The sequence below is a fragment of the Mirounga angustirostris genome, unplaced genomic scaffold (assembly GCF_029215605.1).
Source record: "Mirounga angustirostris isolate CCGP_5_RB_7025 unplaced genomic scaffold, mMirAng1.0.hap1 SCAF_5, whole genome shotgun sequence".
NCBI classification, from domain to species: Eukaryota; Metazoa; Chordata; class Mammalia; order Carnivora; family Phocidae; genus Mirounga; species Mirounga angustirostris.
This window is the reverse complement of record NW_026991713.1, coordinates 78,677,059-78,704,426: the sequence shown is the minus strand read 5'-3', so window position 1 is coordinate 78,704,426 and position 27,368 is coordinate 78,677,059. Positions and strand designations below refer to the sequence as shown.

Below are 27,368 nucleotides of genomic sequence, written 5' to 3'. Positions count from 1 at the left end.
CCCCACGCCCTCTCCCTCTCTAAAAAAAAAAAAAAAGCATATACACTTTGACCCAGTAGTTTTACTTCTAAAGAAGTATCCTAAGTAAATAATAGAGATGCACTGAAAATTACTAAGCAAGGATATTCATTACTATATTATTTATATTAGTAAAAACTTAGATATAACCTATTTGTCAACAATAGAAAAAGAATAAGACAAATATCAAATTTAGAAATGGAAATAAATACAACACAATATTAACAGTGGTTTTGTCTGGATATCTCCCTGGTGTCTCTGGTTATCTCCAGAGTACCAATGATTTCTAGTTCCTTCTTCTTTTCTATTTTTTTACAATGCATATATATATATGATCAGAAAGAGATTATGAAAGTGAAGTTTCCTGTCTCCCTAGCCTGGTTCTTTTATATTGCTGTCTAATAGTCCCATTCAAAGATTCAAAATACACATTTGCAGGCTCAGACAACCCTCATGTTCACCAGAGACATCCTAAGGAATAGCCACACACAGAAACTTTCCTGTATATATTTGAACAGAGTAACTTAAGAACTTACTCTGGGGTCCCTTACAACTGATGGTCAGTTTGGGTAGGAGAAGGGTTAATACACCTGCTCTCAGTGTATCAGCGAAGGGAATATAGTTGCCAATCCTGTGGTGAAAGCCATCTTGTTGCCATCATTGTCCCCGCAGTGCTGAAGAAATGGCGCTCATGAAGCTAAGTGACAGGACATCTCTGCAGATGATGACAGTTGGGAAGGAACAACAGTTGACCAAGAAAAACAATGGCTTTCTCCAAAATATGGATGTGGCTGAAGGTGCAATGCAGAAGTAAGTGAAGCCTGGGCCCTGGGGGCAGTTTTTGTGGTCCTGTCCGGACACTTCCTCGGGACAGCAGGATGCAAATAATGAGACTGCCAAGTTCAGGGGTGGGTTGACCGTCTTCTCTACGATTCTTCTAATTTTGACCTCATGAATATTTTTTGTGAGACACTAAAGGGGCCTATGGTCATGAACCAGGTGGACATCAGCTGAATAGAAATTGTCAAGGCTCTAATCTCAATTTGCAAAAATACTTTGATTGTTTTGTGCCTTTATTATCTTCACCTGCAAAATATATAAACCATTTTACAATGCTTTGTATAGTAGACAAAGCACAAAGTGTTCATGTAAATATACATATGCATTTGTTAGTACATGATAAAAATGTGTTATAATATAAACCAATGGTTAACAACCTTTTTAAATAGGGTGAAATTTATTAAAGTAAAAGATTTTCCAGAACACTTGTATGTCAAAAAAAGCTATTATGACATCAAAGATGTTTTTATTTTTATTTTTTTAAGTAGCTAAATAATCCTTTAATACAGCATTATGAATTATTAGTAATTATTTCCACAAGTGAAGATGAATCTATCAGTGTCATTAATGGTACTACATAACTTACTGTATTAGGGGAGATAATTTTTTTCATTAAAAATATTTTTTTTATTATGTTATGTTAGTCACCATACAGTACATCATTAGTTTTTGATGTAGTGTTCCATGATTCATTGTTTGCATATAACACCCAGTCCTCCACACAAAACGTGCCCTTCTTAATACCCATCACTGGGCTAACCCATATACATATACACACACACATGCCCTCCAGAAAACAACAGTGATCCGATAGGAAATGGGCAAAGGATATTAACACACTGTAGAAAACGAAATACAAATGAGTTTTATACACAGAGGCAAAGACGCTTAACCTCGCTAATAAAAAAAAGATTAAAACTGAAATGAGATACCAGTTTAAACATACGGAACTGGCAAAGATTAAAAACTTTAATAATACATGATTGTAGAAAAAGAGTGGAAAACAGGCACACTCATCATTTTTGCTGGAAGTGTAAATGGGTTCAACCTCTTTAAGGCATAACTCGGTAGCATTTATCAAAATTTAAAATATATGTATCTATTGACCCAGCAATTCTATTTGTAGGGTTATTCAATAGATATACTTGTACACATATACATCGACACATAGGTGTGTCGGGATGGTCATTACAGCATCGTTTGTAGTAGCAATTAACTGGAAAGAATCTACGTATGCATTAATAAAGAATTGATTCGCAAATTAGTGTATGGCCCCACAATGGAGTACCATATAACCATTTTTAAAATGAGGCAGGGGCACCTGGGTGGCTCAGTCAGTTAAGCGTCCTACTCTTGGTTTTGGCACAGGTCATGATCTCAGGGTTGTGAGATCAAGCCCCACATCCCGGCTCCAGGCTCAGTGGGGAGTCTGCTGGAGATTCTCTCTTCCTCCCCCTTCCCCCACTTGTGGTCTTTCTCTCTCTCTCTCTCTCTCTCAAATAAATGAATAAATCTCAATAAAATAAAATAAAATAAAATGAGGCAGCTCTGCATGTACTGATATGAAATGAACGCCAAGAGGCTGTTAAAAAAGAAATATAGGGTACAGAATAGTGTGTATAATATTCTCTCATATAGATTTAAAAGACATATATATTTACATAAGCATAGCTGCTTATTTAGGCATCGAATCTCTGTGAAAGAAGAAAGAAGAAACCAGCCAGTGTTGTGGGGAGGACATCTGGGGCTAGAGATCAAGATGGGATCGCAGACTTACTCCGTTCTGCATGGCCTTTGAACTACATGGCACTTTTTAACTCTACTTTTTTAAAAAGAGTGTTTATTATTTGTTTATTTTACACACACATTTGCACACACACAGCCACACAGCTGCAATGGCTTTGGAATTTGAAATCTCACTGTTCAATCTCTTCTAGATTCAGTCAGCAAATACTTACCCAGCCTCTCTATTCCCGTTTTGTGCAGCGTACTATGCCCGACGTGATTCACGCGGAGGCAGATCAGGTGGTCCTGGGCCCCGGGAAAGAGTCCAGCGTTCTCCCTCCAGAAATGTTTAGGGCAGGCCTATACTGTGCTCCTAAGGCATAATAACAGCATCTGTTTTGGCTGTGTGGCTTACAGTTTGCTAAGGGATTTTACCAAAATGGACCACATCTTGGACAGATCAGATGATAAGGACAACATTTTCTCCGAAAAGCCGCAAACCGACTTCCTTCATGAGACAGAGACTACAAAATGGGTAAGGGGGAGACTTAAATGTCACGGTGGGTGAAGAGAGTAACTTGCCATCTCCTACCTCAACGCGGTAAGGAAACACCTGAGGGTTTCCCTGGGGTCGGTGCAGGGTGTTCGGAGCTTGAAACCAGGAAGGAGGTAGTGTCTCCTCTGCGGGTTGCTGCTATCACATGAGGGACTTGCTAGCCCTCCCACACAATGACTTGTACATTATATGTTACTTCGGGCCTTGGGATCTGTGAAAACACTGTGACCTTTTCACCTCGGACTAAATTGCCATGCGTCAAATTGCCCCCTGCTCACAGATTGTCTTCCAACAGGAAGCATGAGAGAGATCTAGTTACTCTTCATTCAGTCTGAACATCTCTCGGTCTTTGAAATTCAGTCACCCAGCTGACGTGGAATGGAAGAAATTTCAACAAACGCCTGAGATTATCCTGGAAAGGGTTTATGTTTCCACCACCATTTAGATCAAAGCAAAATCATGGCTGAGACAGACCGAGTTTATTATCATTGAGCAAATCTCTCCATAAATTCCCCAGGCCATTGACCATTGGTTTCAACCAGTCCAAAAAACATGAAGGAAGGATAGTGTGGGAATGTTCACTCCCAGGCCTATGCAGCCCCAAAAGGAAGCTCAGGATCGAGCTCATTGTCTACTTGAGTACTTTGAATATATTTTGGATTCAGGGATGGCTAATTCTGTCAATCCATAGAAGGAAAGGCCACCAAAGAATATCTTAAGTTGGACCTTATCTTTAAGGATTCTTCAGTAAGCAAACAAAGAAATAGAAGGGGCTAGAAGGCATGAGGGGATGGAGTTAGAGATATGGAGAATAGATAAAATGAGACAGACAAGAAGTGAAAGGACAGACAGACAGAGCACCTTCTATGGGAAAAAAAAAATAGGAACTGAATGAGAAGGGGAGACTTAGGATGGGGTTTTTAGGAAGGCTGAAGATGAGAAAAGGAAATAGGGCAATTGAAGTATGAGGCCCTATGATCTTAGGGAACAAATGAAGGTATTATTCTATAAATAATATCATCTGATTTTGGGGGGGTGGGGGCCTCTGGCCTCCACGCAGGGGCTGCTGCCATTAAACCCACTTAGCCAGGACACCTTCCCTGCATGCACAGTGTAATGTGCCCTGCTGAATCCTGTCCATCAGTGAACATCACCTGTTGACCCAGTTCAAATCAGAGTAAGTCTAATTAGAGAATAAAATTATTCACTCTGTAAGAGTGAATTATTTTTACCAAATAGTCCACATTCTCATGGTATAAGGCAAAAAGACTATTTCTTACAAACTTCAAGTCAGGGTATAAGGTTTACCAAAAGGCTTTCTAAAAATTTTGGCTATATTTCTTTATATCAGTTTATTTATGCGGCAAATTCTACAATTATGTAAAAATAAATCACGTGCAATTATATAATTAACAGAAGTATTAATAAACTAGGCTCTTTGCTAGTAAAAGGACAAATATATGACTTCTTGAGAAAGAAATGGTTTCTTATTCTCTGGAAGCAAAACAGAAGGTCTTTAATTTGTATAATCTTACATTTGTTTTTTTTATAAGACCATACGATTTGAAGGTTCAGAAAAAGGACAGAATTAACAGAAGTTTTTTAAAAAAAATCAGTTGGTTTAATTAACAAAATAGACTTTAGCCAGGCTGCCAAAATTGCCATAGCTAACTGTCAAAGCCCCCAACATGTTTAGAAGTGAATGGTTTGCTCTGATTTCGCATTTTCCAATCTCTGGCATGGTATGTACAATGTTGATTTCAGGTGCCCAGTGAGTGAGCAGACTTTCCTATTTCCTGCTTTTGTCTGCATCTCTCACAAGCAGAATGTATTTCCTTACTTATGTAGTCTTTTTATTATTTTTTTTCATAACTGGAAGTTTGTACCTCTCCATTCCCTTCCTCTACTTCACTCCTGCCTTCTGGCAACCACTAGTTTTTTCTCTGTATTTATAAATCTGTTTATGTTTTGTTTTGTTTATTCATTTGTTTTGTTTTTTAGATTCTACATGTAAGTGAAATCATATGGTATTTGTCTTTCTCTGACTTATTTCTCCTAGCATAATACCCTCTAGGTCCATCCATGTTGTCGCAATTGGCCAGGTCTCATTCTTTTCCATGGTTGAGTAATATTCCATTGTGTGTATGTATGTGTGTGTGTGTATACACACACATATATACACACATATATATGTGTATATATATATACATATATATATATACACACACCACATCTTCTTTATCCATTCATATATTGATGTATGCTTAAGTTGCTTCCATATTTTGGCTATTGTAAATAGTGCTGCAGTAAACATTGAAGTCTATTCTAATACCACGTATTGAGCAACCACTATGTTCTAAGCGCTGTAAAGTGTTGAGGATATCTCTGCCTAAAATCCTTTGCCCTCAGTGAGCTCATACACGTGACTGCCTCTGTCTTCACATGACCTCCCCCTCTGTGTAGGTGCTTTCTGTCTCTCATTAGGACACTTGTCATTGGATTTAGGACCCAGGTAATTCAAGATAATCTCATTTTAGACCCTTAACTCAATTACATCCACAAAGACTCTTCCAAATAAGGTCACATTCTCGGGGTCTTAGCATTAGGACATGACCATATCTTTTTTGGAGTGACCACTTAACCCACTACAACATATGACCTTGGACCAATCATTAATGTGACTGACCTAGGGGATTTCAACACCTGACTTTATCCACGTCAAGTCTATCATGGGAATTAAAAGAAAGAAGGCACGTGAAAGAAGTTTGTAAAGAGTTACATGAATGTTAGTTATTCCTGGTGATGTGGCCAGTAATTTATCCAGACATTTCAATAACAGACTGATTTGCACTCCAACTTTTTCTCCTTCCAGTTTAAAAATAGTTTTGCTGAAACACAAGGATTTCAGACCAAACTTCTTCAAAGGACAGAGAAATATTTCACAATGTCATTACTAAAGAAGAGAAATGTTCAAAGATAAATTATTGTCAATTGTGTACATGCATAGAAATGAAATACCAGAAAATGCCTTGAATATTTTTCTAGAACAAGGCAAAGAATAAAGAAACAAAAAATAAATTTTGTGGGTCAAGCTGATAGAGTAGGCTTCCCCTCCCTTATTACTTCTTATTATGAAAAATTTTAAATAAAAAGAAAACTCAAGTGAATTATATGAAGATCAATCATATTCTCACACTTAGATTTTAAAATTGTTACCATGTTACATTTGCTTTATCTTTACATATGTAAATAGATGGAATTTTTTGAACCACTTAAAAGTAGGTCAAAGACAGCATGAGACTTTATCCCTGTTTATTTTCAGACAGCATTTTTAAAAATAAAGACTTTCTTCTACATAGCCAAGATTCCATCATCACATCAGGACAACTAACAATAATTCCATGATGTAACCTAATATCCTCAATTTTTGAGAATTCTAATTTTTTCAAGTGTCCCTCAAATGCCCATACTTTTATTTATTTATTTATTTAAAAATTTTTTTGGTGCCAAAACCCAGGAAATGCCTGTACTTTTAAAATCAGCATCGAAACAAGATCTATGCAATGTATTTAGCTGTTATATCTCTTTAGACTCTCTTAACATAAAACAGTTCCTTCCCCTTTTATTTTCCCTTCACATTGACTTTTTGGGAAACCAGTCATCTGGAGTGGAGTGCTAGAGTCCATGGTCGGGTGGAATTCTGTTGTTCATCAGCACTGAAAAGAGCTCTGCACGAGGACGCTGATGTTCTATGCATCCCTGCCCCAGCCTTCCTCTGTCAGTGGAGCAGGAGAGCATGTCTACTTATTTTATAAATGCAGTAGAAAGCTCCAGCCTCAGAGACGGCTGTGTGCTTGCCCCCAGAGAAAGGGGCATAAATAAGCTAAAGAGATCATCACCTCTTGTTATAACCCTTTTTTTCTGCTTTGCTTCTTTCATAATCTTTATCAGAATATGTTGGAGCTGGAGGCTGAGCATCACCAGGACCTACAGAATGAACAGGATGAACAAGAAACAAATCAGGTTCAACATGAGGATCCTCATGTATCCACATCTTTGCAGTTTTCCAAGGAGAACATCCCTGAACTGTAAGCCTTGACACATGCAAAAGGAATCATTTAATAATATTTTGTGGGTACAATGCTACGTGAAATAAGCCAGAGAAAGACAAATACCATAGGATTTCACTTATATGTAAAATTTAAGAAAAAAAACAAATGAACAAACAAACAAAAAAGACTCTTGAGTACAGGGAACAAACTGGTAGTTGTCAGAAGAGAGGTGAGTGGGGGGCTGAGTAAAATAGATAAATGGGATTAAGGGTACACTTATTGTGATGAGCACTGAATAACACATAGAACTCTTGAATCATTATATTGTACACTTGAAACTAATATAACACTGTATGTTAGTCATACTTTAAAGAAAAAAAGAAAATAATAATATTCTGTGGAGAAAATGAAATTTAGCAGAGCACTTTGGGAAAGCCTGGAAGATTTAAAATCCATATGTCTTAAACCTTTAAGCACTCAAAAAAACAAACAAACAAACAAACAAACCTTTAAGCACTCATATGCACAAGTAACTACCTACATATTCTAGTAAGAATATGGAGTAGAGGTATTTCTAGAGACATAGGCCGAGCCATAGGTTTCTCTTTGCAAACTCTTCTTTGGAGAGTGGAATTAATGCATATCTTGTCACTCTCAGATAATTTTCTAGATATGAAAAGAATTATGGGAGCTCCTCAGCGCAGCTCAGTGGGGTAAGCATCTGCCTTCAGCTCCGCTCATGATCCTGGGGTCCTGGGGTCCTGGGATCAAGCTCCCTGCTCAGTGGGGAGTCTGCTTCTCCCTCTCCCTCCCCCCACTTGTGCTCTCTCTCCCTCTCTCTCTCTCACACTCACTCTCTCTCTCAAATAAATAAGTAAAATCTTTTAAAAAAAAGAAAAGAATTATAATTCTCAATAGAAATGTATTGTTAAACCTTTGTAGACCCTTCGCCCTGTTGCATAGCTCTCTGCTTCTAACAAGAATATTCATTAGGATAGTGTAATTCTTAACATTCATTCCATGCAGGGAAATTAAAAATATATCATTATTTTTTACTAAATGTAAAATACATTTTATTTTCTCCAGTCTTATGAAGATCTGCTAAAATGGATATCAAATAAGTGCTCAAACTTTTTTCTTGAGGCCTAACTGCTTACCTGGCCCATTTTGGTGACAGGAAATGAATCAGCATACCAACTTGCCATTCAAAGAAAGAAGGTTTGGGGTCATTTGAAGATGTTTCCCATTTCTTACCTTAAAACTGATCATAATAATATTTCTGCAGGAGTCAGGAGAACACTTTCTTCCAACTAAACTACTGGAATACACAGATGGGTCTACAAGTGAAAGAACTTGGAGCTGATCACATAGGCTGGATGGAGAAAATCAACAATATTATACAAAAAATAAACCTAACAGAAAACACAATGAAGAGGTAATTTTAGGGTATTGGGTTTGATCAGAAAATATTGAAAATTTTCATAGCTTCAGAAACTCTGGGTTTAAGGTGGTAAAGTCTTTTAGGCAAGCCTTCAGAATAAGAAGTACCAAGTCTTACGTTTTGAAGTCAATGTCACAAAATCTCAAAGCCTGTTTCAAAGTTATCTGCATCTTTGCTCTCTCTTCTCTCAAGGAAAGGACTTCTCTCATTGGCTTTTTTTGGAAACTGTGTTAATGGCCATCCGAGGGAGGACTTCAAGTCTCCAATAACCCCTTGAGCTTTAGCCAGTATTGTCCAAAGGGATCCAACCTGCATGACATGAAAAAAGTATTAAAAAGTATGGTTGTTAAATTAATGCATATCTGAATTTAAGTGGAAAGTTTTAAGATGAAACTGAGAAGATAAGAGTAATTATTATTTTTCTAGTCACTGGTATAAAGAGAAGGGACTTTGGAGTCAAAGAAATTCCTTTCATTGGTGTTTTATATGTTCGGGGTACAGATATATCACATTTTGTTAGATTTGTGCCAAAGTATTTCATGCTTTTGGTGCCATTATACTTTAAATTTTAAAATTTCTAATTATTAATTGCCAGGATATAGAAATGCAATTAGTTTTTGTATATTGGTCTTGTGTCTTGTGACCTTGCTAACCTCATTTATTAGCTCCAAGTAGTTTTGTAAGTTATTTGGGATTTTCCACATAGATAATCATGTCATCTGCAAATAGAGAGAGCTTTATATCTTCTTTTTCTATCTGCATGTCTTTTACTTCTTTTTGCTGCCTTATCATATTGGCTAGAACTTGGGGTATGATGTTGAATAGGAGGAATGACAGCAGACACTAGACATATTTACCTTGTTTTCAGTCCTACAGAAAAAGCATTGTGATGTAAGGTGTTTTGCTTTTTTTTTTTTGAGATTGAGAAAGTGTTTTCTAATCTTAGTTTACTGAGATGTTTTTAAAATCAGGTATTATACTAAATTTTTTCAATAGCTTTTGTTGCATCTATGAATGATCATGTTGTTTGTTTGTTCATAGTCTCTTGATATGGCAAATTATAATGACTGATTTTTCAATGTTGAACCAGCCTTGGGTTTCCAGAATAAACCCCATTTGGTCATAATATATTATTCTTTTTATATATTGTTGGATACTGTTTATTAAAAGGGAATTTTTGGATGAATGTTAATGAGAAATATTGGCCTTTTTCTTTCTTGTATTAGTATCAGAAAACTTGCCTGATAGTAAAAATTGGGGCATTTTCCCACTTGTTCTATTTTCTGGATGAATTTGTGTAGAACTGGCATAATTTCTTCCTTAAATGTTTGATTGAATTCACCAGCAAAGCCATATTGCCTGGATATTTCATTAGAGTAAAATTTTTAACTACATAGTTAATTTCTTTAATGATATATAGGGCCATTCAGGCTACTGAACTGTTGGGTATATATTAGCGGTAGATTGTATCTTTTGAGGAATTTGCCCATTTCATCTTTCCTCAGCTTTTCCAAATGGTAATATCTTGTCCAACTCTAGTGTACCATCAAAACCAAGAAATTGACCTTGGTACTATGAATAGAGCTTATTTAGATTTTCCCAGTTATATGTATTCTCACTTGTGCATGTGAGTGTGTGTATAGTTCTGTGCAATTTTATTATATGGGTAGCCTTACATAACCACCACCACATCAAGAATCTGTTGTACCATTGCACAAGGCTCCTTTGTGTTAGCCCTTTGTAGCCACACCTAAGCTGACCCCTAATCTCCAGCAATGACAAATCATTTCCATATGTCTATAATTATGTTGTTTCATAAAGGTTAGCTATATCAAATCCTGCATTATGTAACCTTCTGAGATTTATTTTTTTCACTCAGCATAATTTTCCTAAGGTTCATCCAAGTTGTTGCCTGTATATCAATAGTTCCTTTCTTTTTGTTGCTGAGTAGTATTCCATGGTATGTGGATATAGAGAGAGAAAGAAAGTTTGGTTAACCATTCACCATCAAAGGACAAGTGTGTTATTCCTAGTTTTCAGCTATTATGAATAAAGCTACTTTGGATATTCATGTACAAATTCTTGTGTGAAAATAAGTCTTCATTTCTCTGGGATAATTTCCCAAGAATGAAATTTCTGGGTCACATGGTAAGTCTGTTTTTAGTTTTGACAGGAAGTGCCAAGCTATTTTCTGGAGCGGCTGTCCATTTTATGTTCCCACCACCAATGTCTGAGTGATCCAATTTCTCCACATCCTCACTAGCAGTTGGCATTATCACTGTTTTGCATCCTAGCCATTCTGATAAATTTGTAGTAATATATCATTATAGTCTTAATTTGAATTTCTCTAATGGCTAATGATGCTGAGCATCCTTTCATGTCTTTATTTGCCATTTATATATCTCCTTAGTGAAATGTCTGTGCATGTGTTTTGCTCATTTCTTAATTGGATAGTTTGGTTTTTTAATGTTGAGTTTTAAGAAGTTTTCATATATTCTAGGTATAAGACCTTTGCCAGATATTGACAAGTGAATCCATTTAACAGAGTCTTTGACCAAACAAAAGCTTTAAATTTTGATGAGGTCCAGTTTATCAATGTTCCCTCTTATAGGTAATGTTATTAGTGTCAAGTCTAAATCTTTGCCTAGTCGTAAGTCCCAAAGATTTTCTGTGGGTTTTTTTTTTCTAGAAATTTAGCTAAGCTTCCATTTTAATCATTTAAATTTTCTGCTCCTGTATCCAATTAGACCTTACATTTCTTTACTATTATCTAGATTATTTAGTGTTTTTTACCTTCTTGCATTGCATTTGTGACATCTCATTCCAACACAACCACAACGCAAGAGTCCTCTTATGTAAGAATAGGATATCATTCTTGAAAAATCACAAAAGATTGTCTATTGGGTGATTTTTCTTAATCCATAGGACTTAGTCCATCTCTTGGTCTGTTTGCAGCTTATTAAATGAGGTGATGTCTCTGGAAGACCAAATTGAAAAGCTGGAGTCACACCAAGACCTTGACCCTGATCAGGGAGAAAACATTGAGGTAAGCTAGAGGCTTGGAAAAGATAATCAGGGAGGTTGTGGGAACTCTGCCACCATTTCCCACCCCTTCTATTATTTAACAGACCACACTAAGAATTGAAACCCATCTTTTGTCATGAGGAGGATTGCTTTCTGGTGGTCAGTTCTGAGCACCTGTCATGTGGGTACCACCACTTCTATTCTCTGACAACGCAAAAAGACGAGTTTTTAATTCTACCTATAAACTCAGTTTGATAGGCTTATATCTTGGTGCCATCTTAAGACCATGATGAGTACCTTAACAGAAGACTTCTCTTCTTGATCTTTGTATCCCAGCACCTAACAGTTCAAGGAGACATCCAGGGATTAAATATTTATGAATAACTGCAACCTTAAAATGTAAGAGATATATTTGTGTTCATCTTTGATGCTTTCATGAAGAGTTCTTGTGTTGGTTTTCACAGTCTCCAGTTTTTCTGTAGTTTTCTTGCCTTGCACTGCCGAGAGACTCTTTTCTGAGAAAGGTTGAATTTCCCTTTTTAAAAGAGTCATAGGATGTTAGAAAGGTAGTGACCAACTTTGGATAAGAATTAGACTTCAGAGCCCTGGCTGACAGTACTTATAAACTTCATGCCTTTGAAAAACAATTCTCTAAGAAAGGAGAAACCCGTGTCTATCTACTTCCTCTGCTTTAGCTCAAACCAAAAAACTTAAAAAGTGAATTTTGGAGGAAATAAAGAAGAAATGTCTCTTTTATTGCAGGAAGGTAATGTTTATTTAGACCCCTCACATACTAAAAGTCAACTACAGATCAGCACAGATTTAACACCGGGGGTGGGGTGGGAGGGGAATACTTTTAGCCACGATTTAGTCCAAAATTTTGAAGTAGCAACCTCATTTTTAGTTAGATGAAAAGTCAAAAGTTTTTTTCACTATCTTTGGGCTTTGGAAATTGCAAATTATGAGAAAAGGGAAGAGGACAAAGCCAAGAAATATTCTGTCTTGGAAAATTTCTCCAAGAGTCAGCTGTGTTACAGGGATGTGGCTTTCAGTAGAAGGTAGGGTTAGGGAGGGATGGGTATCAAAGGAATGAGGAGAAAGATAGAAGAGCACAAAGATAAATGAAAATGAGATTTAAAAAAGAAACCAACAAAGGCTTGGGATAATACGAAAAGGGAAGGCATGACAAATACATATGGAGATTCTCTGGCCTGAAGATGCACAGCTTTGTATGCACTTTAAAAAAAAAACAGCATGACTTAAAAATTATAAACACACCAAATATCCACCAACCAGTATGTGGATAAACTGTGGTACATGTTATAGGATAGAATACTACTCAGCAAGAAGAAGGAATAGACTTCTTACTCATTCAACAACATGAAATAATTTCAAGTGCTTTATGCTGAGTGAAACAAGCCAGATCCAGAAGATTCATATTTCGTGATTGCACTTACATAACATTCTGAAAATGGCAAAACTATAGGAACAGAAAAGAGATCAGTGGTTGCTGGAATTGCATGGGGAAAGGGAGCGGAGGATTGACTAAGGGGCACAAGGAAATTTGGGGTATGATGGAAATATTACATATCTTGTTCTGTTGATTATGTCATAATTCATAGAACAGTACACTTTTAAAAAGTGAGTTTTACTATATGTAAATTATACCTCAGTACACATGGATTTTAAAAATGGACACAAGGTCTGTTCTCAATAAGTCTAAAGGGTGATGGGAAAGGCCCCATAAAAGCAAATGCAGTAATATAATAAGAAACTTCATCTATTTGTTATTTTTTTTAGATTTTATTTATTTATTTGTCAGAGAGAGAGAGCTAGCAAGTGCACAAGCAGGGGGGAGCAGCAGGCAAAGGGAGAAGCAGGCTCCCTGCAGAGCAGGGAGCCAGATGCGGGACTCGATCCCAGGACCCTGGGATCATGACCTGAGCTGAAGGCAGATGTTTAACCAACTGAGCCACCCAAGCGCCCCATAAAATGAATTTTATTTTATTATTTTAAAGATTTTATTTATTTATTTTACAGAGAGAGACACAGTGGGAGAGGGAACACGAGCAGGGGGAGTGGGAGAGGGAGAAGCAGGCTTCCTGCGGAGCAGGGAGCCCGATGCGGGGCTCGATCCCAGGACCCTGAGATCATGACCTGAGCCGAAGGCAGATGCTTAACTGACTGTGCCACCCAGGCGTCCCTAAATAAGAAATTTTAAATATAAGTATTACAGAAGCAAAGTCAGTAGGAATGGCTGTAGTTTCACTCTGGTAAAGGGAAATGAAGAGTTTTAGATATGGAAACAACAACCAAAGTGTGGTGTGGGCAAATTAAAGGAGAAATAAGCTAATAAAGTTAAAATAAAACCACATGTATTGGCTCATTTATATCTTGTGAAGAAATGGAATGACTCAGAAAGGAATGGAAGAGAGAGGAGGGAAAAATCGGTAAAATCACTTAAAAAATACACACACAGCAGAAACAAAATTAAAAGACCTTTAAGGTGAAGAAAGGACTTTGAGGTGGCCTTTGGCTGTTGCCTGATATTTAACCCCCAAATTCACGAAGCTTTCTGAGATCTCCATATCAACATGACTTGATATGAATGATAGACTTTCATTCTGCAACTGACTCCTATCTATTATCTTTGATGCAATTATCTTAGATAAGTACCATGTAAAGATATTTCTATATAAATAAACCAGGGTACCAAGTAAAATGTGATTAGAAGATCACAACTCCTTTCTAAATATTTAAGTCACACAATTCAGGGATTGGGGATGGATGAACTTGGTAAAAGAAGAGTGTAACTATACTTTCTCTGGAAGCTGGGTTTTTTTTTTTTTTAAAGATTTATTTATTTATTTGAGAGAGCGAGAATGAGAGAGAGAGAGAGTACATGAGAAGGGGGAGGGTTAGAGGGAGAAGCAGGCTCCCTGCCGAGCAGGGAGCCCGATGAGGGACTCGATCCAAGGACTCCAGGATCATCACCTGAGCCGAAGGCAGTCGCTTAACCAACTGAGCCACCCAGGCGCCCCGCTGGGTTTTTTTTTTTTTTTGAATAATACATTTTATTTTATCTTATTTTTAATTTTTTATTGTTATGTTAATCACCATACATTACATCATTAGTTTTAGATGTAGTGTTCCATGATTCATTGTTTGTGCATAACACCCAGTGCTCCATGCAGAACGTGCCCTCCCTAATATGCATCACCAGGCTAACCCATCCTCCCACCCCCCTCCCCTCTAGAACCCTCAGTTTGTTTTTCAGGGTCCATCGTCTCTCATGGTTCGTCTCCCCCTCCGTTTCCCCCCCCTTCATTCTTCCCCTCCTGCTATCTTCTTCTTTTTTTTTTCTTAACATATATTGCATTATTTGTTTTTTTTTTTTTAAGATTTTATTTATTCATTTAAGACAGAGAGATACAGAGAGAGAGCATGAGCAGGATGAGAGGCAGAAGGAGAGGGAGAAGCAGACTCCCCACTGAGCAGGGAGCCCAACACGGGTCTCAGGACCCAGAGATCCATGACCTGAGCTGAAGGCAGACGCTTAACCATCTGAGCCACCCAGGTGCCCCTTTCTGGAAACGGTTTGAGGGCAAATGCTCATTACATGTTTCCAACTAGCACAATGCCTAGCTCAAGGGCCACTTAACATAGGATGTGGACAACTGTATCTTGTTGATACAACTTAATATTGATTTTGGAGATCAATACCCAGAGCAGTATCAAGAAAAAACACAAAAAAACCCACAAAAAAAACAGTTGCTATTAAATCTCAAACTTTTTGATCATGAATGAGCTTTCTTCCAAAAATCTTCACTTTGTTTCAATTCCGCACATCATTCATTACAACTTTTGATTTATGCCCTTTTGTTTTAAAGGAGAAGATCATGGAAATTAAAAAGCAAATAGAAGAAACAGATAACAAATATGTCCAGGTAATAACATAATAGTGTTATAATTAAGGAAGAAAACCAGTTCTTCAAGGGAATCTCAGATCTAGGGAATTTTAGTGAATGGAATCCAAAATTGGATGAAAGATAGACTCAGTGTTTTAGACCTAGCAGGGAACTGTCTTGTAGTCTATACTCTCATTTTCAGAGGAGAAAAATGTAACTCAAAAACATGACATGATTTGCCCATATTTCTAGATGAAAAGACTAGTCTCATTCTTGCTCTCCTGTTAAAAAATAAAAATGTGTGTATTTTTTCTAACAAAAGTAATGCATGCTTATTTTAATAATTAAAACATAAAACTATTTCATATAAAAATGAAAAATAATCCCACTCCCTCAATGATAAACACAGTGAATATTTTATTTTTTTATTTTTTATTTATTTTTTTTTTTAAGAATTTTTTTTTTTATTTATTCATTTGAGACAGAGAGAGAGAGAGTAGGAGCAGTGGGGAGAGGCAGAGGGAGAGGGAGATGCAGACTCCCCGCTGAGCAGGGAGCCTGATGCGGGGCTCGATCCCAGGACCCTGAGATCATGACCTGAGCCGAAGGCAGACGCTTAACGACTGAGCCACCCAGGCGCCCCAACACAGTGAATATTTTAGTATATTTATATTCTTCTAAATTTTCCTATACATGTACTTACATGTTGTTGTTATAATTTAAATAGGATTATATTATATATATTGTTTTGCAACTTGCTGTTTTCCCTTAGCATTTTTCTTCAGCAACTTTCTATGCCACTAGTTGCCATTTTACCTTTTCATTGTTTATGTAAATGCAGGATTTGATTTTTGGATTTATTAAATTTATTTCATTGCATACTTGGGGCTTTATAATAAATGTGTGCTATTACAAATTTTGCCTCACCAATCCATATCTTTGCTTGCTTTTGCAAGTACTTGTTTAAGGAAAATTTCTAGAAATGGCACCTCTAGCACCCATCTTTCTTGAATCCCAGAACACTGTTCTTCCTGCTATAGCTTTGCCTTTCAAAGTATCCTGCAAGACTATTATAGAATGATTAATTAAAAACCTTACAAGAGTTATTTACTCCTGACATATGTATATTTGGCATCCTTATCTTAGAAAAGTTGCTTTCAGCCTGTCTCTTGAACTTACTGATAGAAACCAACACAAACCATCTGTTATCTCTACCTCATGACCTACAGGAGATGGGAAGAAAAGAGGAACCAGACATTTTTTATGGATAGCTCTTTTGCTAAACTATAAAGTCCAAATATTCAAACTAACATAACAAGAACTTATATTCATATATTATAAATTTTAAAATACTTAAAAGAAATACAATTTTCTTTTTTCTCTGAAACATACTTTTTCTCCAACTAGTGTCTTAGAAGTTTGTTTTCTTTTTAGAGAGAAGGAGCACGCATATGCACACAGGTGTGGGGAGAGGCAGAGGGAGAAGGAGAGGGAGAGAGAGAATCTTAAGCAGGCTCCACGTCCAGCATGGAGTCCAATATGGGGCTCAATTTTACAACCCTGAGATCATGACCTGAGCCAAAATCAAGAGTCAGACGCTTAACCAACTGAGCCACCCAGGAGCCCCTAGTGTCTTGGAAGATTTTTAAGGCACAAGGAGAGAATAATGAATAGAGAAAAAGATGATTTATCATAAGCTGCTATTGTATAAATTTATACTTCTAAAGTGTTAAAAATAATTATACTAATCTTTTAGTTTTTCTTCCTGCAATTTATCATGATTATATTATGAACTTGCTGTAAGAGGAAAGATTTTACTGAGTAAAAGTAAGCTTCAAAGAAGCCACTTTACAACTAAGTGGTGTCAACATGAGTGAGGTTTTATGGTATAAACCAGAAAAATATATTTCTATTTTACCCAAAATTGTGGGTGTCTTTTCAGGAAGATGCTTGTAATGAAGCTCATGAATTAAAGGAGAAACTCATTGCAAGAATAAAGGTAAGATTTCACAGTTACTCAAGTTCAAATAATGATAAAATCTAAATATAAGGATAATTCTTTTTCTAGAAGTTAGGGTTTTCCACCTACTGTTTTCTTTCTCTTTTATTATCACTTTTTTCTCCCCTTCCTGGCTCTCTGCTTTGGGTGGACAGAACATCTCATGGTCTGCTTCTACATCTCCTCCATTTAGAGCTTAGCCTCTATGTCGACATGTTATGTATTCTTCAAGGCTCAGCTCAAATGTCTTCGCCTCTTCCAGACCTCCCATAATCTGCCCTAGCCAGAAAAATAACTCCATATCTGAACTCCTCCCACAATATGTTGATGTAAATGTGAATGGGTGAAAGAAGCAATGAATGAGTGAGTCAACCTGTCACTTGTTCAGAGGTGCCTAATCATCCCACCTATCTGAAGTAGGTGTCCCACCAACAAACCTCAGCTACCCTATCTCATTGTCTTATTTATTTTCTCTTTAGCATGTATCCTAATCTATAGTATCTAATGTGTATATATATATATATATTTCGTAGTTTATTGCTTTTCCCCCAGTCCCTATAAACGTGCATGTAATTCCTTATCCATTTGGTTTAAAAATGCACATGTAATAGAATACACATTCCTTATCTATTTTGTTAACCACAGTATCCTAGAATAGTGCCTGGTGGGAGTCAATATGTTTTTCATAGATGAACAAATTGAACAGATGAATTCAATATAAGGATAATTATCTTCCTACATGAATAAGTCAGTAGTTAGAGATTAGCATGTGGGTCTACCATGCTGCTACCTTATTTTGTGAATGTGTAAGTCTCTTTCTACTAGGTGAGTATGCACTTGCCAATGATCTCCTCATGTGACTCACATGGGATTGGCAATGTGGGCTCCTGAGGTGTTCTGGAGGAAAACCACTGTGCATCATCTACAATAAGACTAGCAGACCTCTAAAATCATTTTTTAAAGTGACAGTTGATTGCTATTTTTTTTCAGAACTTTTACAAAGACATGACTCTGCTGAGTACAAAGCTGGGAACGTACCAAGGGCAAGAAGGGAAAACAGACTTTCAGAGTCCTGAAGAAATGGATATGGAAGAAATTGAGCCCCAGCTTCCTGAGGCTCCACCACCCCCTGTAGCGCAGAACACTCCTGCCAGCATTACAATGTGGTAAGTCAGAGAAAGGGGGCTTTGGGGCTGGACAAAGGCCCCAAAATGTATGAAGCATAGTATGATGAATTTCTTCAAGGAGTGACTAAAAATTTGTTTTACCTTCCTTTATAAATTATTTCTTCTTGTTCTTTAAAAGTCTATGTGTTTATTGGAGTCATAGTGTTTTTCATATTATTTTTAGCTGTAGATCTATTGCATTAGATATATAGATATAGATTTCTTTATTCTTGCTTTAGGTAACTATGTGTACATAAATCTTAAAAGATGGTGTCTGCAATCTATGATGCAGCCACCTTCACCAAAGGAACCTTCCTGCTAAGCAGATTTGGAAACCTTTGTTCACTGGACAGGATGCCTCTCACTTGTATGGTATTAAAGACATACATCTTAGCAAATTCTGACTCTTTGGATCCCTTTCTGAAGATGCCACACCATCATATATTCCTGGAGTAATACCCTCCTCTAAGAAAACTTTTCTGATTCTTTAGCCCCAACTACCAATCCAAGTAGAATGTTCAGCAATCTCTCTTGTGTGTGCATTCTACCTTACACATAATCCTGATGTAGAACCCACAGTATATTATTGCAATTAAATTATTTCAAATCTGTCTCCTCCTAATAATCCATGAGCTACAAGATGGCAGGCATCTTTATCATTTTGGGACATGAAATATAAAACATCTTCACCATGCTGAGCAATTATTAAATTAATAAGTGAGGAGTGATGTCAATGAAAATAGTGGAGTAAAGACCCCAGAAAATTTCTTCCTCCATAAAAATCAATGAAAGAGCTTGAAAAAAATAGTCAGAATCAACTTTTTCAGAACCCTGGAACTTAAGGATTTAGTATCCAGAATAGATAAAGAAGTCTTATGACTCAACAACAGAAAAGGGAACAACCCAACTTTTAAAATGAGCAAAGGACTTGAATAGACATTTCTTCAAAGAAGATACACAGATGGCAAACAAACACATGAAAAGATAGTCAACACCATCAGTGATTAGGGAAATACAAATCAAAATCATGAGCTACCACTCTACATCTCTAAGATAATTATAATTGAAAGGACAGGCGATAGCAAACATTGGAGAGGATGTGGAGAAATTAGAACCCTCAGACATTGCTAGAGGGATTGTAAAATGGTGCAGCCATTTTGGAAAACAGTTTGGCAGTTCCTGAAAATGTTAAATATAGAGCTACCATCTTACCCACTCCTAGGTATGCACCCAGAAGAATTGAAAATATATGTCCACACAAAAACTTGTACATGAATGTTCATAGCAGCATTATTCATAAAAATAGAAACAATACAAATATACATCAACTAATGAGTAGGTAAACAAAATGTGGTATATCCATACAATGGAGTATTGTTCATCCACAAAAAAGGACAAAGTACTAATGCATGCTACAATGTGGATGACCCTTGAAAACATGATGAAAGAAAGTCAGACACAAAAGGCCACCTATTATATGATTCCATTCCTGTGAAATGTCCAAAATAGGAAAATCCATGTAGACAGTAAGTAAATGAATAGTTCCAAGGCCTTAGGGTAGTGGGAAATAGGGAGTGACCGTTCATGGGTACAGGTTTTCTTTTTGGGGTGATGACAATTTCCTGGAATTAGATAATGGTGATGGTTGTACAACCCTGTGAATAAACTAAAAGCCACGGAATTATACACTTTAAAGGGTAAATTTTATGGCATGCAAATTATATCTCAAAAATCAAACGAGTAAGTAAATCTTTGTGTTTTTCTGGATCTTCCAGATCTTCTACCCTAATCATGTATTGCATTGATCATCACTTGATTGTGTTAAATGGGCAGATTACAATCCAGTTGAGTTGGCCATCTTTCATCACATCATTATATTCTAGTTAAGACCGCCTAAGGATTTGACCAATTTCTTTCTAAGAACTGGAAATGTACTGGTTCCACTGAAGCATACTTATACATTATCTTTTTGAGGAGGTTTATCTTGCAGACTTAGTCTATCATTGTGTCTCGGTTTTGTTGTTTTTAGGCTCAGAAGGTACCTCTTCCTGGCATAATCCCCAATTCCACAGTTCCCTTATAGACTTTCCACAAATAATGTGAACATTTTGGAAAAGATTAAAGGTTTTATGCATGGCTAATCTTGAAAAATAAACTAAATAGATACATAAACAGTATTTAAAAAGTCAAAGGAATAATTTTTATTCTTTAAAGAAGGTAAATTCAAAATGAATAAAATATTTAATGACACTAATATTTGGTTCCACACAAGTGATATGAAAGAAATTATTTTGTTGTTTTTTTCAAAGATTTTATTTATTTTTTTGAAGTCTGAGAGAGAGAGCACAAGCAGGGGGAAGGAGAAACAGGCTCCCCACTGAGCAGGGAGCCTGATGCGAGACTCAATCCCAGGACCCTGGGATCATGACCTGAGCCAAAGGCAGATGCTTAACTGACCGATTCACCCAGGCGTCCCTCAAAGAAATTATTTTGAATTAGTAGCTATGATGTTTTCCAAAGAAAGTCTGCACTTTAAAAAATAAATATTGCACATGTTCTTTTGTTTTATAATAGAAAATGTGAAAAATATTTTATGTTATATTGACTTGTAAATCAAAATCAAATGATTCAGTAGTGTCAAAAAATAAATCTGAAAGATAAATATATATAAATAAATGCATAAATCTGAACTCAACCATACCTAGAGTGTTCAGTGAAGGAAAGAAAAAACTGGAAGAACACACTCTAAGCCAAAAGCAAAACAAACAAAATAAAACAAAAAATTTAAAAAATTAATACAGGGCACCTGGGTGGCTCAGTTGGTTAAGCGACTGCCTTCGGCTCAGGTCATGATCCCAGGGTCCTGAGATCGAGTCCCACATCGGGCTCCCGGCTCAGCAGGAAGCCTGCTTCTCCCTCTCCCACTCCCCCTGCTTGTGTTCCTGCTCTCGCTGTCTCTGTCTCTGTCAAATAAATAAATAAAATCTTAAAAAAAAATAAATAAATAAAAATAAAAATAAAAAAAAGAAAACTGAGCTAATGATATTAGGGTGATGAGATTATAATTTTTTCATTTCTCTGTTTTCCAAATTATCTGTAATTTAGAAAAACTATTTTTCTCTTTAAAAAATATGTTAAAATGTTTCCCTTTGAAAATGTTCCAGTTTGGTATTTCCAGAGATGATTGGTTTTAGAATTTAAGAAGAACAGTGTTTATTTACTAGCTATGTTTTGGTAGTGAGTCATTTTTCTTTTCATAAGAAAAAACAAATCTAGATTTAGCACTTCTCGAGGGCAGGGCATCTCTGCTTCATCTTAGCAGCCCTCAAAGCTTCTTCTGACTAGAGTATTTTTCAAAACATTGGCTCTTTCATAAAATGTGTGATAGGGCACCTGGGTGGCGTAGTTGGTTAAACAACCAATTCCTGGTTTCAGCTCAGGTTATGATCTTGGGGTCGTGGAATTGAGCTCCACATGGTGGTCCACACTCAGTGCAGAGTCTGCTTGAGATTTCCTCTCCTTCTGCCCCTCCCGCTCATGTTCTCTCTCTCTCCCTCTCTCTCTGAAATAAATAAATAAATCTTTAATTGGGGCACCTGGGTGGCTCAGTCGTTAAGTGTCTTCCTTTGGCTCAGGTCATGATCCCAGGGTCCTGGGATCGAGTCCCGCGTCGGGCTCCCTGCTCTGCGGGGAGCCTGCTTCTCCCTCTCCCACTCCCCCTGCTTGTGTTCCCTCTCTCGCTGTGTCTCTCTCTGTCAAATAAATAAATAAATAAACAATCTTTAAAAAAAAAAATCTTTAATTGAAAAAAAATGTGTGAAATAGAAGCAATTATTTGCGTAACTACCAAGAGACAACCAGTGGCAATAATGCCAAACAACTTGGCTCAGGTTTACAGAATCCACTGAGTTGGATCACAAAATAGATCCATAGCTAGCTTTAACTGTGCTCTAAATTTTCTCTTCTAAAATACATTATTGATGGTCATTAGCTCCAGGTAGCTGGAGTATCTGTGACATTTCTTTCCTTCTTTGTGTTTTTCTGGATCTTCCAGATCTTCTACCCTAATCATGTATTGCATTGATAATTAGAAAATAATAATGGAAGGATTTAAAAGCAAATAAATGAAATAGATCATAGGCCCAGCCTAGGAGGAGGAGTCCTGAAAGACTTGAGAAAGTTTATATTACTTTAAAAGGGTAAGTCTGGTACCAGGATAAAACTAGTGGTAGAGCTAGACTCCATTTGTCACATTGCATTTTATATCCCCAGAAAATCTAACTGCCTGGTCCTTTATTTCCCTCTGAATCTGTGTCAGATACCTCACAAGTGAGGAAAAGGTATCAATAGTCTGCTAGAGTGTGAGAAGAGTATTTCAAAGGAAAGAGTCTCATAATTTTCAGGGTTTCATTGTTTCATGGCTATAAAACCTTAGAATTCCAATACCAGCCCTAGGAGGGACTTAAGTGCTCAACTACTCCAAGCTCCTTCTTTTGTGGATGTCAACTGAGGTCAAGAGAAGTTCAGTTACTTCCTTGACATTATAGAACTAACTGGGTGGAGGAACCAGGAGTCTCATCAGTGTGGTTTTCTTCAGAATGTTCTTAACACAGATGTTCGCTTTCCTTGCAGGAAACGTGCACTGAGGATTTTCATCATGTTTTATGTCCTCACCTTCACTGGACTTTCATGTTACATACTATTTTTTGATGCTACATTTATCTTTGAAAGCTTACTCCCAACAATGCTTGGACACCGCAGAATGTGGGAACTACGGGAGATCATTGCTCCTTTCTTGAACTTGGAAGTGGAAGACTTGTTACCCTCCTAAAGTTATAGAAGTTACTGTTTCCCTACTGACTCTCTCCTTAATAAAATTCTGGCTGTTCTTGTATTATGGTGGTTAACATATTTTTCAAAAAATACTATTGGATGTTTGGCAAAGGACACTGTAGTTCTATGGAAATGGCTTGTTCACAGACAGAAAATATGAAAGCTGTTTATCTTTACCTTTATGACTCACAATTACTTCTTGAATCATTCCACACGTTGTTTACACATTTACTTCAAAGCACTAGCCTCTTCTCCTCCAACCCTGAGAACATTGAGACTACCAAGAATTCGCTTCCTTGTTTTTTTTTCCCATTTTCCTCAAAAAGGAAAGCACAGAACTTCTATCATTGTCAGTTTTACTTCAGTTGGATTGGGGCCATATTTTGTGAGTAGTGGACATTTCTTGGTTTTGATCCTAACATTCACTTTCCCTTTTGGTAACAGCACCCTAATTTTGTTTTCAAAGAACTATCTTTACCCAGTGAGCATAATTGTAAGTGGTCTTTCAGTCAGTGTTCCCTGTCTTTCTATTAATAGCAGTTGGGAATATGTTGAATTAATCATTCTCTAAGAATGAGAATTTTGAGAAGAATCATACAAAGAAGGGAAATGATTGAAACTTCAATTTTGTGAACTAGCCTATACCTTTTTTTCTGCTTAAATTAGTCAGAGTTGGTTCTATTGCTTATAACAAAAGGAATTCTAATTGATAAAGAAGTTTGAATGCTAGACTGGAGCATTTTTATCCCTAATTTTGTCGGTAATGGGGAAACAGTAAACTTTATTTGCAATATGAAAAAACAGTTATAATTGAACTGTGCAAGATTAAAAGAACCATAAAGAATACATTGGAGTTAGGAGGGCAGATGGAGCATGAGGGATGAGTTAAAAGGCCATTCAGTGGTTCAGGTGAGCTAATGAGGGGGAGATGAGGCTAAAAAGGAGATGAGGGGTGATGTGGATATTGTAAGGGTGGATTCTACAATATTGGGTTGTATAATGAATGTGGGGTCGGAAGGGTGGTGATAGGGAATGTGGTCCCAATTCTTCCCACATTTGAATGGATCTTGAAGGACAGACAATATTTTCATGGCAGAGATGAGGAAAAGACATTTCAGAGAAAGAAGCATCTGAGTAAAACTTAGAAGCCATGAATATAAGGCAGAGTCAGGAAACTTGCTCAACATACCAGTTTATACGTTCTTTTTAAAAAACTCTGCCTCACTCATTTTTGTGGTCTCTGGAACAGTGATTCCCAAATAACTGGTCCATTGACTGGATGCATTGAAATCACTACAGGAGCCTTGTAGACTAAAGATTTTCAAACTCACCTCCAGATATTTAGATTCAGTAAAGCTAATGTGAGGTTCAGGAATTTTATTTTTAAAAAACTCCATAGGGCGCCTGGGTGGCTCAGTTGGTTAAGCGACTGCCTTCGGCTCAGGTCATGATCCTGGAGTCCCAGGATCGAGTCCCGCATCGGACTCCCTGCTCAGCAGGGAGTCTGCTTCTCCCTCTGATCCTCCCCCCTCTCATGCTCTCTCTCTCTCTGTCTCGTTCTCTCTCTAAAAAACAAAACAAAACAAAACAAAACAAAACAAAAAAAACCTCCATAGCTGGGGGCACCTGGGTGGAGCAATTAGGTAAGCCTCCGATTCTTGATTTCACCTCAGGTCATGATCCCAGGGTTGTGGAATCCAGCCCCACTTTGGGCTCCGCACTCAGCAGGGAGTCTGCTTGAGATTCCCTCTCTCCCTCTGCTCCTCTCCCCACTCACATGTGTGCTGTCTCTCTTTCTCTCTAAAATAAATAAATAAATCTTTTTAAAAAATCTCCCCAGCTGAACATAATACAAATCTAGATTTGGGAACCATGCCCTGGTACACTTTAGGACAATGCTGTGCACATAGTAGATACTCAATAAATACCTACTGAAGTAAATTAAATTATGTGTTTTTATCTTTGTGGTCTTCCTATCACCTCATCCTGTGCTACATTTAATATTTGCTCAATAATTTCCATCATAGCCATTTTCCCAATGGTACCTTCAACTCCTTTACTATCTTTTGGCTTTAGCATTCTAGAAATCACCTGGTCCTTCCAATTCTTCTACAGCAGTTTTTCTCAAACAGCTCCCATTCTTTACATTTATAATGTTTCTATTCTGATAGGCTTTATTATACAAATGGATTACTTCTGGGAAAAGTCAGCCTATTGTTTCCTCCTCCATAGACTATTATACACACAATGCTAGAAAAGAATAGACCCCAAATGCCACTTTCATCCCAACATTCTATGGCCAGAAAACTCTATCAGTTGCTAGAAATGTGAAATTTACTTGTGAGTGGTTCTCAGGCTGTGATACTTAACAGAATTCCACAAAGAGAAATTCAGTTATACATTTGTCTGAGCATCACCTCCAGAAATTCTGAATCTTTAGATCTAGGATGAATCTCTAATATCTCCTGTTGTAATAGATTCCCCTGACAAGTCTTAGGACTCAAAGTTTAAGAACCACCATGCTATGCTATGGGCAAAAGCTACCTGGGATTACAATTTGGCTGAGATCCCATACAAGGTTAATCATGAGGTGACTCCTTTTGCAGAGAGGGAGAAGGAAGTGAGTATGGGTGAGGGAGTTTCCAGGACTAACAGAAAAGGGAAAAAGCCAAAAGCTCTGGGAATGATGAGTAATATATTCAAAAGTTCATGTGATTGTGAGAGAATATGCTAACAGACAGACTTTTATTTTTCAAAATTTTAGATTTATTTACAAATATTAAAGGGACGATTCAGACTAATTGGTAGACAGAACTTGGCATATGTTTTTGATAATCTTCAGGAAAATTCCAATTACTGGATACAGTATCAGCTGCTTTGTTTATAAAACCAAAAAAAGAAGTATTGAGTTTAATTAGCTCAAGTAAACCTAAAAGTCCTACAATAATCATATAACACTAGTGATGAAAGTAAGGTAGGGAACTAGATTCTTTTAAGGATAAAATTAATATTTTATTAACTTCTAAGATATGTTTTATTAATATCTAAACTAAGATGGAATAATTTTCACTAGGGCATGTATAGCCTTAAAGTGGGAATGGTACTATTTTCTCATCGATTTATTTTCAATTTGTCAACATCTCAAGCTGGAAAGCTGGAGGTCACAATGTTCTACTCTACTGAGTAGAGTAGAACATTTAGGAAAGTACCATAATATTAAGATGATATAAATGTCTATATGTGGTAATTCAGTTAACTGCTTTGGTTGGTTGGGTTTTATTTCAGATCTTTAAATACCATATTCAATTGAGTCAACCACTATGCACACAATCACTTACTAAAAATGTCAGAATCATTTTACAAATATGGTCTTGGTTTTGGATTAGGAGAACAGAAAATAAATGGTCACAAAATCTCCATTTGTCACTTTTTTTTTAAGTGAAAACAGCTATATTGTAGTGAAAGGAGCTTTAAATTTGGATTCAAAGTTTACGTTAGAGTCATGATGTGCTGCCAACTGTGTGTTTGGTAGGGTCATCTACTCTCCACCCTCCCCCGCGCTGAAGGTGATCCAAGCACTTGTTCCCCAGCTGCCCAGAGTGTTGGCTGCTGAGAGTTTACAGCTAGGTTCTCCCGTTGGACTTGCCTTTGATCAAAGAGATCTCCTTTGCCTAAGTTCCTCTCCTTTCCCAAGGGTACCTTGCGTCCAACAACTGATCCAGGCCAGGGTACATTTCTAAAGGGCCAACCTGACTCAGAGTTCCCCATGAGACTGGTTAAAGCTCTAGTGCAACTGTGTCACAGCT

General features: G+C 37.0%; 1 protein-coding gene across 1 annotated transcript; it reads left to right on the top strand.

The window, feature by feature from the left end:
• Positions 1-700: 700 nt before the first annotated feature.
• Positions 701-23,737, top strand: SMCO2 (single-pass membrane protein with coiled-coil domains 2). The gene is made up of 8 exons (XM_045868596.3): positions 701-828; positions 3,001-3,118; positions 7,091-7,227; positions 8,477-8,626; positions 11,588-11,682; positions 17,511-17,563; positions 18,554-18,729; positions 23,362-23,737. Exons 1-8 carry the CDS (start codon positions 701-703, stop codon positions 23,558-23,560), a joined length of 1,056 nt encoding a protein of 351 aa, XP_045724552.1. The 3' UTR covers positions 23,561-23,737.
• The last annotated feature ends 3,631 nt before the right edge of the window (positions 23,738-27,368 follow it).